This window comes from Camelus ferus, chromosome 12 (assembly GCF_009834535.1).
Source record: "Camelus ferus isolate YT-003-E chromosome 12, BCGSAC_Cfer_1.0, whole genome shotgun sequence".
NCBI lineage: Eukaryota > Metazoa > Chordata > Mammalia > Artiodactyla > Camelidae > Camelus > Camelus ferus.
In genome coordinates this window covers 20,516,426-20,530,610 of record NC_045707.1, presented here as the reverse complement: position 1 = coordinate 20,530,610, position 14,185 = coordinate 20,516,426, and the positions used below count along the sequence as shown (strand labels likewise).

Sequence of the window (14,185 nt, the reverse complement as noted above, 5' to 3'; positions counted from 1 at the left end):
ATGAATGTGAAATTTTGAATGATAACATACATCTGTTCACCAAAGACCAACAATTAATGACCAGGAAGTGCAAGAGCCTGGACATTCAGGTACTGGATGGCATTACCAGGTTCCACACATCCTGTGATTGGGACGTTCCTAGGGACAATGGCAAAGATGGCTCTCTGGTGTTCCAGATAGGCACACGGGCCAGGGATGTACGGAGGGAGCGGGGCTAAGGATTTCTTTATTTCAGGAAACTTAAAAGATCAGAACAATATGAAAATGCCTAATTGATTCTAAAATTCAAAGCTTCTTTCTTGGAATACATGCCATCATTTCTGAAAAAGAATATTATGACCACATAATCTGGTAGCCCACTTCCTGGTTCTGTGTTCGGGCTGTACCTATATCTTATGCAAAGTGCCTCAGCCCATCCAGGGAGCTTAGAGAGCACAGATGGAGGAGTCCAGGTACAAATGAACACCTCTCTCTAAGTGTCAGGGGTAAGAATTTAAAGTAGTTCCTGAAAACCCCTCCTGAAATCATTTGTTCCCTGAGGTTTCTCTTTCCATCAGTGACAGGTCAGTATTACGAAAACAAAGCATGAAGGAATTCTGTGCCCAAACAAACTTTACATGCATTAAGTCATTTTAAAATTATTGTATCCCCCTCACCCTCAGTAACACATAACAGAAATACAGATTTTTATTGTTTGGGGATAGAGGAGCACCAACTATGAACAAGGAAAATCTCAAAATACAACCTTCCTAACAGAGGCCTGGCTCTCAGCTCCTAAAATCTCACCAGAGACTACATGACTCATTGATCATTCATCAGTGGAAGACAGAAGGGAAGTGGTAACATCAATTTATAGATTGAAGAGACTTTACCCTAGACTAACTCTTGAAAGTTCCTATTCACTGTTAGACAAAAAAAGCTAGGAAAATGCACAGTTTATATGGTTGATTTTCAAGGACAAAGGGTAAACAGAGAATAAAATGGGGGGAGGGGGTAAAAGAAAGAGAAGGGACACTACCTTTTTTTATTTATTTAATAACCATGTATTTTGATTATACTGTGTTTTTGCCAATGTTACTGGGGAGTAAAAGAACACCAAAAGAGGAAGAACGGATTTATGAAGAGCCTGGCATAAAACCAACACTACAGTCATTCAGCAGGTGTTGGCTCTCTTGCCCTTCCTCTGCATTTAAGGAACTTACAGTCTGTTTTGGGGAAAGGTGACATATACACAGAAAACAGGAAATGGTCAATGCCTGAAAAGAATGCATCCTACGTGTTAATTCTTATCTTAGAATCAGACATCTCTCTGCATTTATTCTGTGTCACAGATTTTCAGATACTCATTTTGATGTAAAAACTCCACATAGAATGCAGCCATTCTGGAAGGCAGTATGGTGGTATCCAGCAAAACTGAAAATAGAATTATCATAGGATCCAGCAAGATATGCTGCTGGGTATACACCCAAAAGAAATGAAAGTAGAATTTTGAAGACATATTTGCACACCCATGTTTACAGCAGCATTTTCACAATAATCAAGAGATAGAAGCAACCCAAACATCCATTACAGATGAATGGGTAGACAAAATGTAATCTATATGTATAATGGAATATTATTTAACCTCAAAAAGGGGGAAATCCTATCACATGGTACAATATAGATTAACCTTGAGAACATTATGCTAAGCGAAATAAGCCAGTCACAAAAAGACAAATACTGTACATAAGTTATCTGCTGAAAATGGCTTTGAGAACTTGAGAATTGTGGAGAAATTTAAACAGAAGTTAAGTAATTTTTATTATAAATTTATGGTAAAATGTATAATAAAAAGATGTAAATATTCAGAAACCTGTTCCTTATCAATAAGCAAAAACTAATTACTTGAATTCTCAAAGTATGGTATAAATAGCCCCCTAATCATTCAAGTTATTCCTGAGAAACTTGTAAGTGAGGCTTGCAACTTTGGATTCCAGTTATATTTTTCTAGCCAGAGGAATATCACATACTTATTAATATAATAGACGTGGATATGGAAGAAAATTATAGCAGGGATCTGATTGGAGAGGTACCATCTATTTCTCTGCTAAAACCATCTAAGACAGGAGAACTAGGGCCTGAGGGAAAGCTGACACTGGCAGCAAAGATTTACAGACTGATAATACTAGTTACAATGGTCCACAAATTCAAAAACATCAAAGGGAAGTTAGGCCATCTTTGGTCACCACAGTTACAACAACATTGCTGATCCCCTCCTGAAGGCTCCTCAACTGCAGCTAACAGGTGAGCTTTCCTTCTCACACAGAGACCAAGAAAGTTACAGGAATGAGGTGTCACTGCCAAATGAGCAGAAGCAATGAAAGAGCAAAACTAGGGCTATCATTCAAAGTGGAAATAAAAATAGAAAACAGAAAATGATCACGTAGGCACTGGTTCAGAAGACAGGCTAGGAGAGCTGAGGGGGAGCCTGAGAAGGGGCCGCGGAGGACACCCTCCCACGTGAGACTTCAGGGAAATCGTTCTTGTGACGAGTCACCCTCTGTCCCATAGAAAACCTCATCCACGTCAAAATGACAGGAAAAAAGGCATCTGAACCAATTCAACAAGAAAAGCTTAACCTCTTCTAAATGCTCCTGGGCTCCTCTTCCGTTCTCATCACTGACTTCTTTCCTTTGTACCTTCATAGGCAGCAAAGGGCAGCAATGAGAAACCACACCTATATGACAGAATTCATTCTGCTGGGACTGACAGACATCCCAGAGATTCAATTTGTAATCTTTATACTTCTCTTCCTCACCTATGTATTCAGCATCTTAGGTAACCTGACAATCATCACCCTCACGCTACTGGACTCCCATCTCCAGACTCCCATGTATTTCTTCCTCTGGAACTTCTCCTTCCTAGAAATTTTCTTTACAACCACTTTTACTCCTAGGCTACTGTTCAGCATCTCAACCGGGAACAAGAGCATCAGCTTTGCTGGCTGCTTCACTCAGTATTTCTTTGCCATATTCCTTGGGGCCACAGAGTTTTACCTACTGGCTGCCATGTCCTATGGACCGCTATGTGGCCATCTGCAAACCCCTGCATTACACGACCATCACGAGCAACAGAGTCTGCATCCAACTGGTTCTCTGCTCATGTTTGGCTGGGGGGATTCCTGATCATCCTCTCCCCTATTATCCTAACCAGTCAACTGGATTTCTGTGCCTCCAACATGCTGAATCATTATTATTGTGACTATGGACCTCTCACAGAAATATCCTGCTCAGACACACGACTCCTGGAGCTGGCTGACTTTATCTTAGCAGTTGTGACCTTGGTGGTCACCCTGGTGATGGTGATTCTCTCCTACGCAAACATCATCCGGACCGTTCTGAAGATCCCCTCTGCTCAGCAAAGGAAGAAGGCCTTTTCCACTGTGTTCCTCCCACATGATTGTCATCTCCCTCTCTTACGGCAGCTGCATCTTCATGTACATAAAACCCTCAGCAAAAGAAGGAGTTCCCTTCAATAAGGGAGTAGCTGTGCTCAACACTTCAATTGCCCCTTTACTCAACCCTTTCATTTACACCCTAAGGAATAAGCAAGTAAAACAAGCCTTCAAAGATGTGTCCAGAAAGATTGTGAGTCTTTAATGAATGTAAAGACCTCAAACTCAAAAGAAAATCTGAAGAGTAATAATATTCTTGAATTCCTCCCCATGAAAACAAAGGCAGAACTCCTTTAACCTTCTCCTTAGTAAAATAGCATCTCAGATGAATTTATCATAAAGAAGTGTCGAAGTTATGTTCCAGACTTGCCAAGGAGGTGGGGGGGGGGAATCTTCCAAAACCAGTTCAAATATTTCTTCCCAGTAAATAGATTTTTGAGCCAGACATTTTAAAATTTTACAAGAAATCTAAAACAATACCACTCTTCTCATGACTTTTTTGCAGATTATAGTTATTTTAAATAAAAATATATTATTTGTAAAAAAAAATTTGTGCTAAAAAGAAATGTTTGTTATACAATTATTCTAAAACAAATGAATATATAGATTTTTTAAGTTCTCAGTTTAATTTCTAATAAGATTAAAAATGGATATAGATATAACCACTTGATAAATTTTTATACAAAAAAGATGTAGCAGGTAACACTGTCAGTCTGAGTACAAAAATGGAATAACTGGATAAAATTACTAGGACTGTCACAAGACTGATGGTCCTGGGCTTATTGGAAAAGTTTAACTTTACAAATGAGGCTCTTAATTTCATGAAAGTCTTTAAGAAAGTTGTGCAAACATATTTTCAGAAATACTAGACATTTTCCAGAAGAGGCTAGTAATTACATTTTGCAATAAGGCTTTATTTCACTCTTGGAAAAAAAACACCATCTTCTCTTAAGGTTGAGACAATTTTCTTCCTCATTATTCTTGCTCTGAGAATTCTAAAACTGTCTCCTTTTAGACATTTAATACAAAAAGGATTTTCAGTTGTAGGGTTGATACTTATGACTCTACCTCTCCTTCCAGTCATGAAATTAGAATGAAAACTATCACCAGGGGCATCTCCAACAGAGTGAATATCCAACTTCCTCTTAAGGGAAGATTCAGAAGAGTAAGACTCTTCAGCCATGTTGCAATGGACAAAACCTACAGCACTCTGAGTGACCCTGAGCTGTAGAGGACATATTTTGGAGATGAACTTGAGGAGGCTGAGTGAAAGAACTGCCTAAGGATGCCTTAGGGAAAAACATCCACATTTTTTAAGGATTTGTTTTTTAAAGTGTAGTTAAAGTGGGGAGGGCAAAAAAGCCTATATGGTGTAAGGTGTCTGCATCCTTTGAGGTAAAATCTTGATTCTAAGTGGACTGGGGAAAGTTAAGCATGCATATTGTAACTCCTACAGAAATGACTTCAAAAATTAAACACAGAGACACAGTCAAAAATCACAAGAAATAAGTGAATTTAAAGGGAATCATAAAAAAAACTTCAAATAACTGAAAAGTAGGCATGAAAAGGGAAACAGAGGAAATAAACAGATAATAATAAAATGATGGACATGACTCCAAACAGATCAATAATTACATTAAATATAAATGGTCCAAAAATGCCATTTAAAATAGAGATTATCAGAATGGATTTTTTATAAATGACATAACTATATGCTGTCTAGGTGAAATTCTCTTTGAATATAATGATTTATGCAGGTTAAAAGTAAATAATCTAGAAATATATACCATGAAGACACTAATTACGAAAAGAGTCGATTCACCAAGAAGACATCCAAAATGCATACGTACTTAAAAACACAATTGCAAATTATGTAAGTTAAAACATATAATTCAAACAAGAAATAGAAAATCCACAGTTGTAACTGATGACTTCCACACCCCTCCCTCAGTAATAGATATAATTAGTGGACAGAAAATAAGCAAGGATATAGAAGAACTGAACAACACTATCAAATCAATTAGATATAACTGACATTTATAGACGATTCCACCTAAAACAGGAGAACACAGAGCCTTTTCACATGTACATGGACTATTTACCAAAACCCTGGGTCACAGAACAAACCTTAGCAGATTTTAAAAAACTGGAATAATATAAAGTATGTTCTCAACTCATAATGGAACTAAACTTGAAATTAGTAATAGAAACATAACAGAAAATTCTCCAAGCACTTGGAAATTAAACAGCCACTTCTCAATAATTCATAGGTCAAAGAGGAAGTCTCAAAAGAAATTAGAAAATATATTGAATTGAATTAAAATGAGAACCCAATATACCACAAATTGTAATGCAAGCGATAACAGTATGTAAAGGGAAATTTATAACATTAAATGCTTGCATTGGAAAAGATGAGGTAGGATTTTTTTCTGCTTAGCTAAGATATAGCAGGCATATAATATTATGTAAATTTAAGCTATTCAGTGTGATGATTTGATATACATATATATACTGAAATAAGGTTAACCACAATAGGGTTAGTTAACACATTCAACACCCCATATAGTTAGTTTTTTTGTTGTGTGTAGTGAGAATAGAACTATTCTTTTAGGAACTTCCAAGTATACATTATTTTTTTACTTTTTGGAAATTTGAACAGTAAGTTTTTTCAGAGATACCTTCATTTTTATTTTTTTCAGCCTCACTGAGATATAACTGACATACAACCTTCTTGAAGTTTAAGGTGTAAAACATGATGATTTGATACAGGCATATACTGGGAAATGATTACCACAATAAGGTTAGTTAGCATCTCCATTGCCTCAGTAACCACCTTTGTGTGTGTGTTACAGAAGATGAGTGAATTCTGGGCATCGAATGTGAAATACTGTTAGCTATAGTCACATGGAGTACATTAGATCCCCAGAACTTAATCATCTTATAACTGGAAGTTTGTACCCTTTGATCAACATGTCCCTATTTTCCCACTCCTCAGTCCCTGGTAACTATCAATCTATTCTTAGTTTCTGAGTGCAGATTTTTCAGATTCCATATAAAAGTGAGATAGCACAATACTTGTCTTTTTCTGTCTGATTTATTTCACCTAGCATAATACTCCCAAGGAACATTCATGTTATTGTAAGTAGGAGAATTTCTTTCCTTTATGGCTAAATAATACTCCATTGTGTGCATATCCATCATCCTCTGACAGATGCTTAGGTTATTTCCATACCTTGGCTATTGTGAAGGATGCTCCAGTGAACATCAAAATGCAGATATCTCTTTGACATACTGATTACATTCCTTCAGATATGTGTATATATATCCTAGAAGTGCAATTGCTGCATTGTGTGATAGTTCAATTTTTAATTTTTTAAAGAATCTCCATACTGTCTCCATAGTGGCTGTACCAATTTACATTTCCAGCAGCAGTGCACAAGGGTTCCCTTTTCTCCATATCTTTGCTGACACTTATTTCTTGTCTTTTTGATAACAGCCATTCTAAGTGGTGTGAGGTAATATTTCGTTGTGGTTTTGATTTGCATTTCCCTGTTGCCGGTTACAAAATTCTGGTTTTTTAAGTGAAAAAAAAAAGTGAATGATGGGCCACAAATGGCAAAGTATCTTTCTTTCTCATGCGTGAGTTGTATTCCATTACATATACGTATGCTGCATCTTCATCATCTATTCAACTATTGACGTGCACTTAGGATGCTTCCACATCTTGGCAATTATAAATAATGTTGCTGTTAATAGCAAGGTGTATGTATCCTTTTGAATTAATTTTTATTTTGTTGTTGGCTTTATTTCTTTGAAAACTATGTAAGTTTAAAAAGCTAAAGCTCTAAATGTTCTTAGAAACAATGAACAGTACATACATGTAAACTAAAAAATACATGTGCAGTGAAAAAAATGAGCTATCAAGCCATGAAAGACATGGAAGAAACTTAAAAGACATATTACTAAATGAAAGAAGCCAGTCTGAAAAGGCTACAAACTGTACGATTGCAACCAAATGACATTCTGGAAAAGGCACAGCTACAAAAACAATAAAAAGATCATGGTTTCCAGGGGTTTGGGGAGAGGGAGGGAGGGAGGAATGAACAGATGGAGCACAAGGGATTTTTAGGTATGATACTATAGTGGTGGCTACATGACATTACGCATTTGTCAAAGCCCATAGAATGTACAACATCAAGAGTGAACCCTAATGTAAACTATGGACTTTGGTTGATAATAATGTGCCCATGCTGGTTCATCAATTGTACCAAATATGACTCACTGATGAGGGATGTGGAGGGTAGGGGAGTATAAATGTGTAGGTGGGGACAGCTATGTGGGAATTCTGTATTTTTTTGCTCCGTCTGCTGTAAACCTGAAACCAATCTAAACAAATAGGCTATTGTTTTAAAAAGTAATCTCATTAAATGTCATGGCTTTAAATAGTGAAAAAAAAAGAAACTGATGTTGCAGTTTTTACTATTATTATCATCATTATTGCATCACTTCCCACAGGGCTTTTCTCCTGTAACTGACCCCCTTGTGACAGCTTCCTCACGGGTCTCTTTGGAGCACCTTCCCTAATTACCTGATAAGTTAATTCCCAACATTATTTTTTTAAAAACTAATTAAAATTTTCTGGACCTGGATCCCAGGACAATATTTTATCCCCCAATGTCTCTGCTGAGTAAACTAGATAAAATGTGTATCACTCAAACTGGTATAAAATTGAAAAGAAGTCCATAACCAGTCTTCAGACCAAATGGAGAAAATGAGACTTTGAAGAGTAAAATGTTCCTCTGCTTTTCAAATAGTTTAAATGAGGCAGCATCTTCAGGACTTACAGAGCCGATTATAAATGGGGTCAGTGTATAAAAAGGGCAGTAACGAGTGCTTGGTTACAGGTAAGGGGAGCTAGAAACTATTTCTTTCCAAACTAGTGCCTAAGAAGCCTGTGTGCTTTGTGAACAATCAGGGAATCAAGCGGTGTTAGAAAAGTGGAATACACGTTACATTTTATTCCACTTTTTCAACCACATCTGACTTCTCAGTTTTGACTCACCTTTCAGTGTATCAAGAGGTAAGATCCCTCAGCAACTTTCCTGACTGTCAAAAAGTACGTCCACAGGTCACTGACATTACCCTGCTATGATGACAGATTATATGAGATCCACTTTAATGTGATTAACTCTCATTCAGGCTTGTTTGTTTTTTTTTTTTTTAATTTTTAAATGATCAAGATGGGTACCATGTAAAAGGGAAAGTCTTTCCTTTTTTGTGCAGTGGCATTCCAGAAATAGCTATCACTGACTGTTTGGTATTTTTCTAGACATTCTTCTATGCACTTTAAGAAATATGCACATAAATTTCCAGTTTCTTCCACAGATAAAACCACAATATATATAATGAGAAACAACCTAATTCACTAGCAGTATATTGTATCATGTCGAAGCCAGTACGAATAAATTTCACATTTTATTCCAAATAGAAATGGTTGTAAGTTATTTACTTATTCACCTATTGGTGGAATTTTTATTGTTTAGTTTTTCATTATTACAAATACTGATGAAATGAACATCTTAGAACAATTATATACGCCGACTTGTGCTGGTATTTCTCTGAAACGGAAATATAAATTTTTGAATGATAATATAGAGAAATTCCTTAAAGACTAAGGCTTGTGAACAGAAGCCTGAGCCTCCCAATCACAGGGTGACGTTGCCTTGACATTACAGTCCAGTGGCTACAATGGTCCAAGGGCAAGGGTGGTCCTACGCTATGAAATTGTTCTGGATAAGCACCCACCTCAGAGGGCACCTTGAAGATCCTTAGTTCCAGTGATACTGGAAGATCAGAACAAAGATAAATGCCCAAAAGGATCCTTGACCCTGGCAGGTTCTTTTCTGGGAGGAATCCTTATTAGTCCTTAAGTGACTAGACTGACTCTTCTCTCTACTTTTCGGTAAGAGTCACATCTACGTCCTGGAGACTAAGGGAACATAAGAAGGGATCCAGGTCCACTAAACATTTCTCCCTGACTGTTTAAGCAGTTAAAGAAAGCTCTCCTAGAATTATACCCATCTGTTATCTCTCTCCCATCAGTTAAAACCAAGAGAAAGGGAGACATAAAGAAAAGAGTGCAATATTGCAAAGCTTTCTCCAGCAATGCTACCAGGCTCAGAAGTCCGAACACATAAAAAGAACTATTCGCTCCTGCACTGGAGGGTTGGGGATTGTTATTAGGCAAAGCAAAAGGATACAGCAGGTGTCCGATATGTTCAGGAGAGCATCAACAAAGCAAATCACCAAGGGCATTAAGGCTGCAGAAAGATGAGACATTACTACCAGGATCTTAGAGAGGGGTTTCATCGATATGAGAAGAAAACAAAACAAAGTATGGATAAAGGGGTAAACGTTTGAATGCAGGAGAGGAATTAAGGTGGGCCAGCTGACTACTGTGTTGTTCTGAGAAAAGGGCTTCGGAAATACAGCTGCCTACACGGGAACTTTAGTAAACAGATTTTGTGAAGGGCTAGTTGAGACAAACAGACACTCTGTTTGGATCAGATGGACAAAGGGATTTACCACTTCAAGAGAAATCGACATCCTCCCCTCAATACTCCCGAGTTTTGGTGTCCTTCTCACCACTCCTTTCTCTTCTTCTCAGCTTCACAAGCAGCAATATTAACAATGAAAAACCACACCTATATGACAGAATTCATCCTGCTGGGACTGACAGAATCCCAGAGATTCAGAGTATCATCTTTATACTTCTCTTCTTCACCTACCTACTCAGCATCTTAGGTAACCTGACAATCATCACCCTTACACTACTGGACTCCCATCTCCAGACTCCCATGTATTTCTTCCTCCGGAACTTCTCCTTCCTAGAAATTTTCTTTACAACCACTTTTACTCCTAGGCTACTGTTCAGCATCTCAACTGGGAACAAGAGCATCAGCTTTGCTGGCTGCTTCACTCAGTATTTCTTTGCCATATTCCTTGGGGCCACAGAGTTTTACCTACTGGCTGCCATGTCCTATGACCGCTATGTGGCCATCTGCAAACCCCTGCATTACACGACCATCACGAGCAACAGAGTCTGCATCCAACTGGTTCTCTGCTCATGTTTGGCTGGATTCCTGATCATCCTCTCCCCTATTATCCTAACCAGTCAACTGGATTTCTGTGCCTCCAATGTCTTGAATCATTATTTTTGTGACTATGGACCCCTCATAGAAATATCCTGCTCAGACACACGACTCCTGGAGCTGGTTGACTTTATCTTAGCAGTTGTGACCTTGGTGGTCACCCTGGTGATGGTGATTCTCTCCTACGCAAACATCATCCAGACCGTTCTGAAGATCCCCTCTGCTCAGCAAAGGAAGAAGGCCTTTTCCACGTGTTCCTCCCACATGATGGTCATCTCCCTCTCTTACGGCAGCTGCATCTTCATGTACATAAAACCCTCAGCAAAAGAAGGAGTTCCCTTCAATAAGGGAGTAGCTGTGCTCAACACTTCAATTGCCCCTTTACTCAACCCCTTCATTTACACCCTAAGGAATAAGCAAGTAAAACAAGCCTTCAATAATATGGCCAGAAAAATAGGGCATCTTTATTCATTTTAATAGCCTCAAAATCAATGGAAATTCTGAATGATTCATGAAGTTACTCCAAATGATAATTTGAGCTTCTGATATCTGCTTTTGTAAAAGTTATTTCTCAGATAAACTGTGATCGCATTTGGAAATTTAGTTTCAAATCTGCCAGCAAGAGAGAGGTATTCAAAGAAGTTCAGATTTTTTTTTCTATTAGATATCTCTTAATAAAGAAGGCAAATTAGGAAAGTAATATCTTTAGAGTACATAAAAAACAGAACTGTCTGATTAAAAATGATTTTACTCATCATAATTGTGGTGATCAGCTGAGTGATTAAGTCCACCTTCCCATGAAGGGCTCTTAATCTTACCAATCACTATCTCAGAGGAGATTATACGTGATGTCACACACACAAAAGAAGTCTACTTCCTATAAACTTCTCGGGTTTTAAACAACTTTCTTTCTCAAGCTTCTCCCTCCAGCAACTCTTAAAGACTGCATCTCTCTGGCATCTCCTACAGAAAATATTCCCTACTGTAAGGCACAGTGTGGGACCTTGTGATTGTTCATAAGAGTATTTCTAACTCTCATTTGAGGGCTGAAATTAGAATGAAAACTATTATCAAGGAATCATTTGGACTCCACTTAAAGGAAAATTCAGGTGAAGAGATATCTTAGGCCATGTTGGCAATGATCAAAATCTGTAGGACCTAGAGTCTGGCAAGGCACAACTGACTTTCAGAAGCTACGTTTACAGACGGACCTGAGGAGGTTAGGAGTGTTACAGACGATTCTTAGGGAAACCTACGATGCTGTGGTCTATCAAATTCCTCCACAACTTCCTGCACCTGAAGCCCCTTGACTGCCCCTCTGACCTTGCGAATCCTGTGGTAATTGCGTCTGACAGTTAAGTGGAGCCACCTGGCCTTACTACTGCAGGCCCCATCAGTCCTGTGAATATTAACAAGCCCGTCTCCATGACTATCTGTCCTGTCAGCATCCCCGGTAAATGAGAGCCATCACTGAACGTTTTCGTGATGCTGGTGCCCCGCCCCACAGCACACTTCTCCTGGCCTACGTGAAAGCCGCGACCTCGGGCCCTCCTACGGAACAATCTTCTAGGAGGTCCTACATTCTTGCCTCATATGTTCATTCCATCTTTCCCACCTCCCTCAGCCTTTTTATTCCTTCCTTTACCACCTTCCAGAGCGACTCACGTACTTCCGGGTCACTGAGTGTTGGACGTCACTTTTTCACGCACTAGGAGTCCCCCCAGCAGTGGTGAAATCCTTGCTAGGGTGTTAAATCCGACACCCTGAGAACGTGTTCCCAAGTCAGTAAATTCTTGCTCAGCCAGTCGTACATTCCAGGGCCCTGATCAAAACCCAATCCCACGAACACTTCTCTGACTTCAGCCAGTCAAGCTAGCCCATTTCCCTCATTCCTTCAGTGTACAGGATCTTCCCTCCTTTACCAAGCCCAGCATGTACTCAGCTGGATTATGCTGGGTTTAACCCTAGTCATCAGCCCGGCATCTCAGAGAGGAGCTGGGGACAGCTCCTGAAGGAAGCACCTGGTTCTTTGTGGGGAAGAGGCCTCCTAAGCATCTTCCAGCAGCTCTTAGTGAGGAAGGGAGGCCACCTCTGCAAATCCAAGGTGTTCGTAACAAGCTGATAAGTTAAAATTCTCAGAAGCATCCATCCAGATATGCCTTTTCCATGTCTCCCCCATCAGGATCCTGAGCTTCCTAACAGGCCTGCCTGGCTAAGCATTCAAATGCCTCTGGAGCTCTGTGCCTCTAACAAGTAGATGAACATGCCACTCAACTATGTCTGTCCTCCCACTACAGAGATAAGGGCCTCTGTAACCCACCACAGAGGTAGGCCCCCGGCTCTCATACCTACCCAGGAACTGACTGGTAACAGCACTTAGACTCACGTCCCTCCTCGAGGCATCAATACAACTTAGCATCAACCAGTCAACTCTACTGTCTTTCTGGGCATTTTTCCTCTGTATTTTCCTAATGCCTGCAACATCACATCTGCCACTGTGTTCCTCTCCACTGGGACATTTCTCCAGATCAACACAAGGGAATCTCAATTAGAAAATGAGCCACCACACTACACACAAGGTAACACCAGCCCACACCTGAAGGATTTTGAAGTCTGCAGTGAGCTGAAACTATCGAGAGCAACAACTGAAACTCAACTCAGCAACTGAACAACTAACTAAACATCTGAAACTAAACTCCTGACTCGGTGGACTTGTGCTATCGACCAGCCTTACATAACAAAATGCATGGCCATTTCTGTGTACAAATACTATTTACCTCAGTCTCTACGGTTTGTCTACACATGATATTAAACCTGCATTCAGAAATTACAAGACACATAAAAAAGCCAGAAGAAACAACCCATTAATAAAACATAAAGTTTTAGACCAGACTCGGAAATGACACATGTGTCAGAATTATCCTACAGGGACTATAAAGTAATTATGAGGCCAATGTTAAAATGTCTAATGAACAAGGCAGACAACATGAAGAATCAGCTGGGGAACTTTAACGGAACATTTTTTAAAGTAAAATAGAATGGTAGAACTAGAAAACACAGCGACAGAAATAAAGAATTTCTGTAGTGAGCTCATACACCTACTGGACAGAGTTTAGGAAAGAATCAATGAAACTGAAGAAAGGTCAACAGAAATTATCCAAATTAAGAGCAAAGAGGAAAACGTGTGAGAAAAAAGCAGACTATTTTAGAGCAATGAGACAGTATCAAACATTCAAAAATATGTGCAATCACATGCTAGGCCACAAAACAAGTGAGGGTTACAGATCAGGAGATAACTGCCATTGAAAAGATAGTCTGTTGCTCACAGTTCCCAAGAGGAGGGGGCATGCCACACCACACGGAGCCTCATGAAGAAACACCAGAGTCGGTCAGGAGGCAGAGGGAGCTAGGGGATGATGTGGGCAGGAGACTGTTTTGTGCTTTTCATGGGAAGGACTGGGTGAGGCAGGGTAGGCAGGTTTAGGATTAGCTAATCTGAATAATTTCAGTGGGCTCTGGGTTTAGGGGCTGTCTCTGGTTGTCTGGTACCTGGCTTTGGGATGATTAGGGCAGGAGGATACTGGCCCAGACTATCAGAACT

The 14,185-nt window shown here is 39.3% G+C and overlaps 1 protein-coding gene and 1 pseudogene across 1 annotated transcript; both read left to right on the top strand.

Moving 5' to 3' along the window:
- The first annotated feature begins 2,638 nt into the window (after nt 1-2,638).
- Nucleotides 2,639-3,692, top strand: LOC116667619 (annotated as a pseudogene).
- A 6,053-nt stretch (nt 3,693-9,745) lies between these two features.
- On the top strand, nt 9,746-11,061 carry LOC116667834 (olfactory receptor 6C4-like). Its single transcript, XM_032493881.1, is given in 2 exon segments — nt 9,746-10,178; nt 10,181-11,061. Coding segments are annotated over 2 exon segments (1,059 nt in total). The 5' UTR covers nt 9,746-10,000.
- Nucleotides 11,062-14,185: the final 3,124 nt, after the last annotated feature.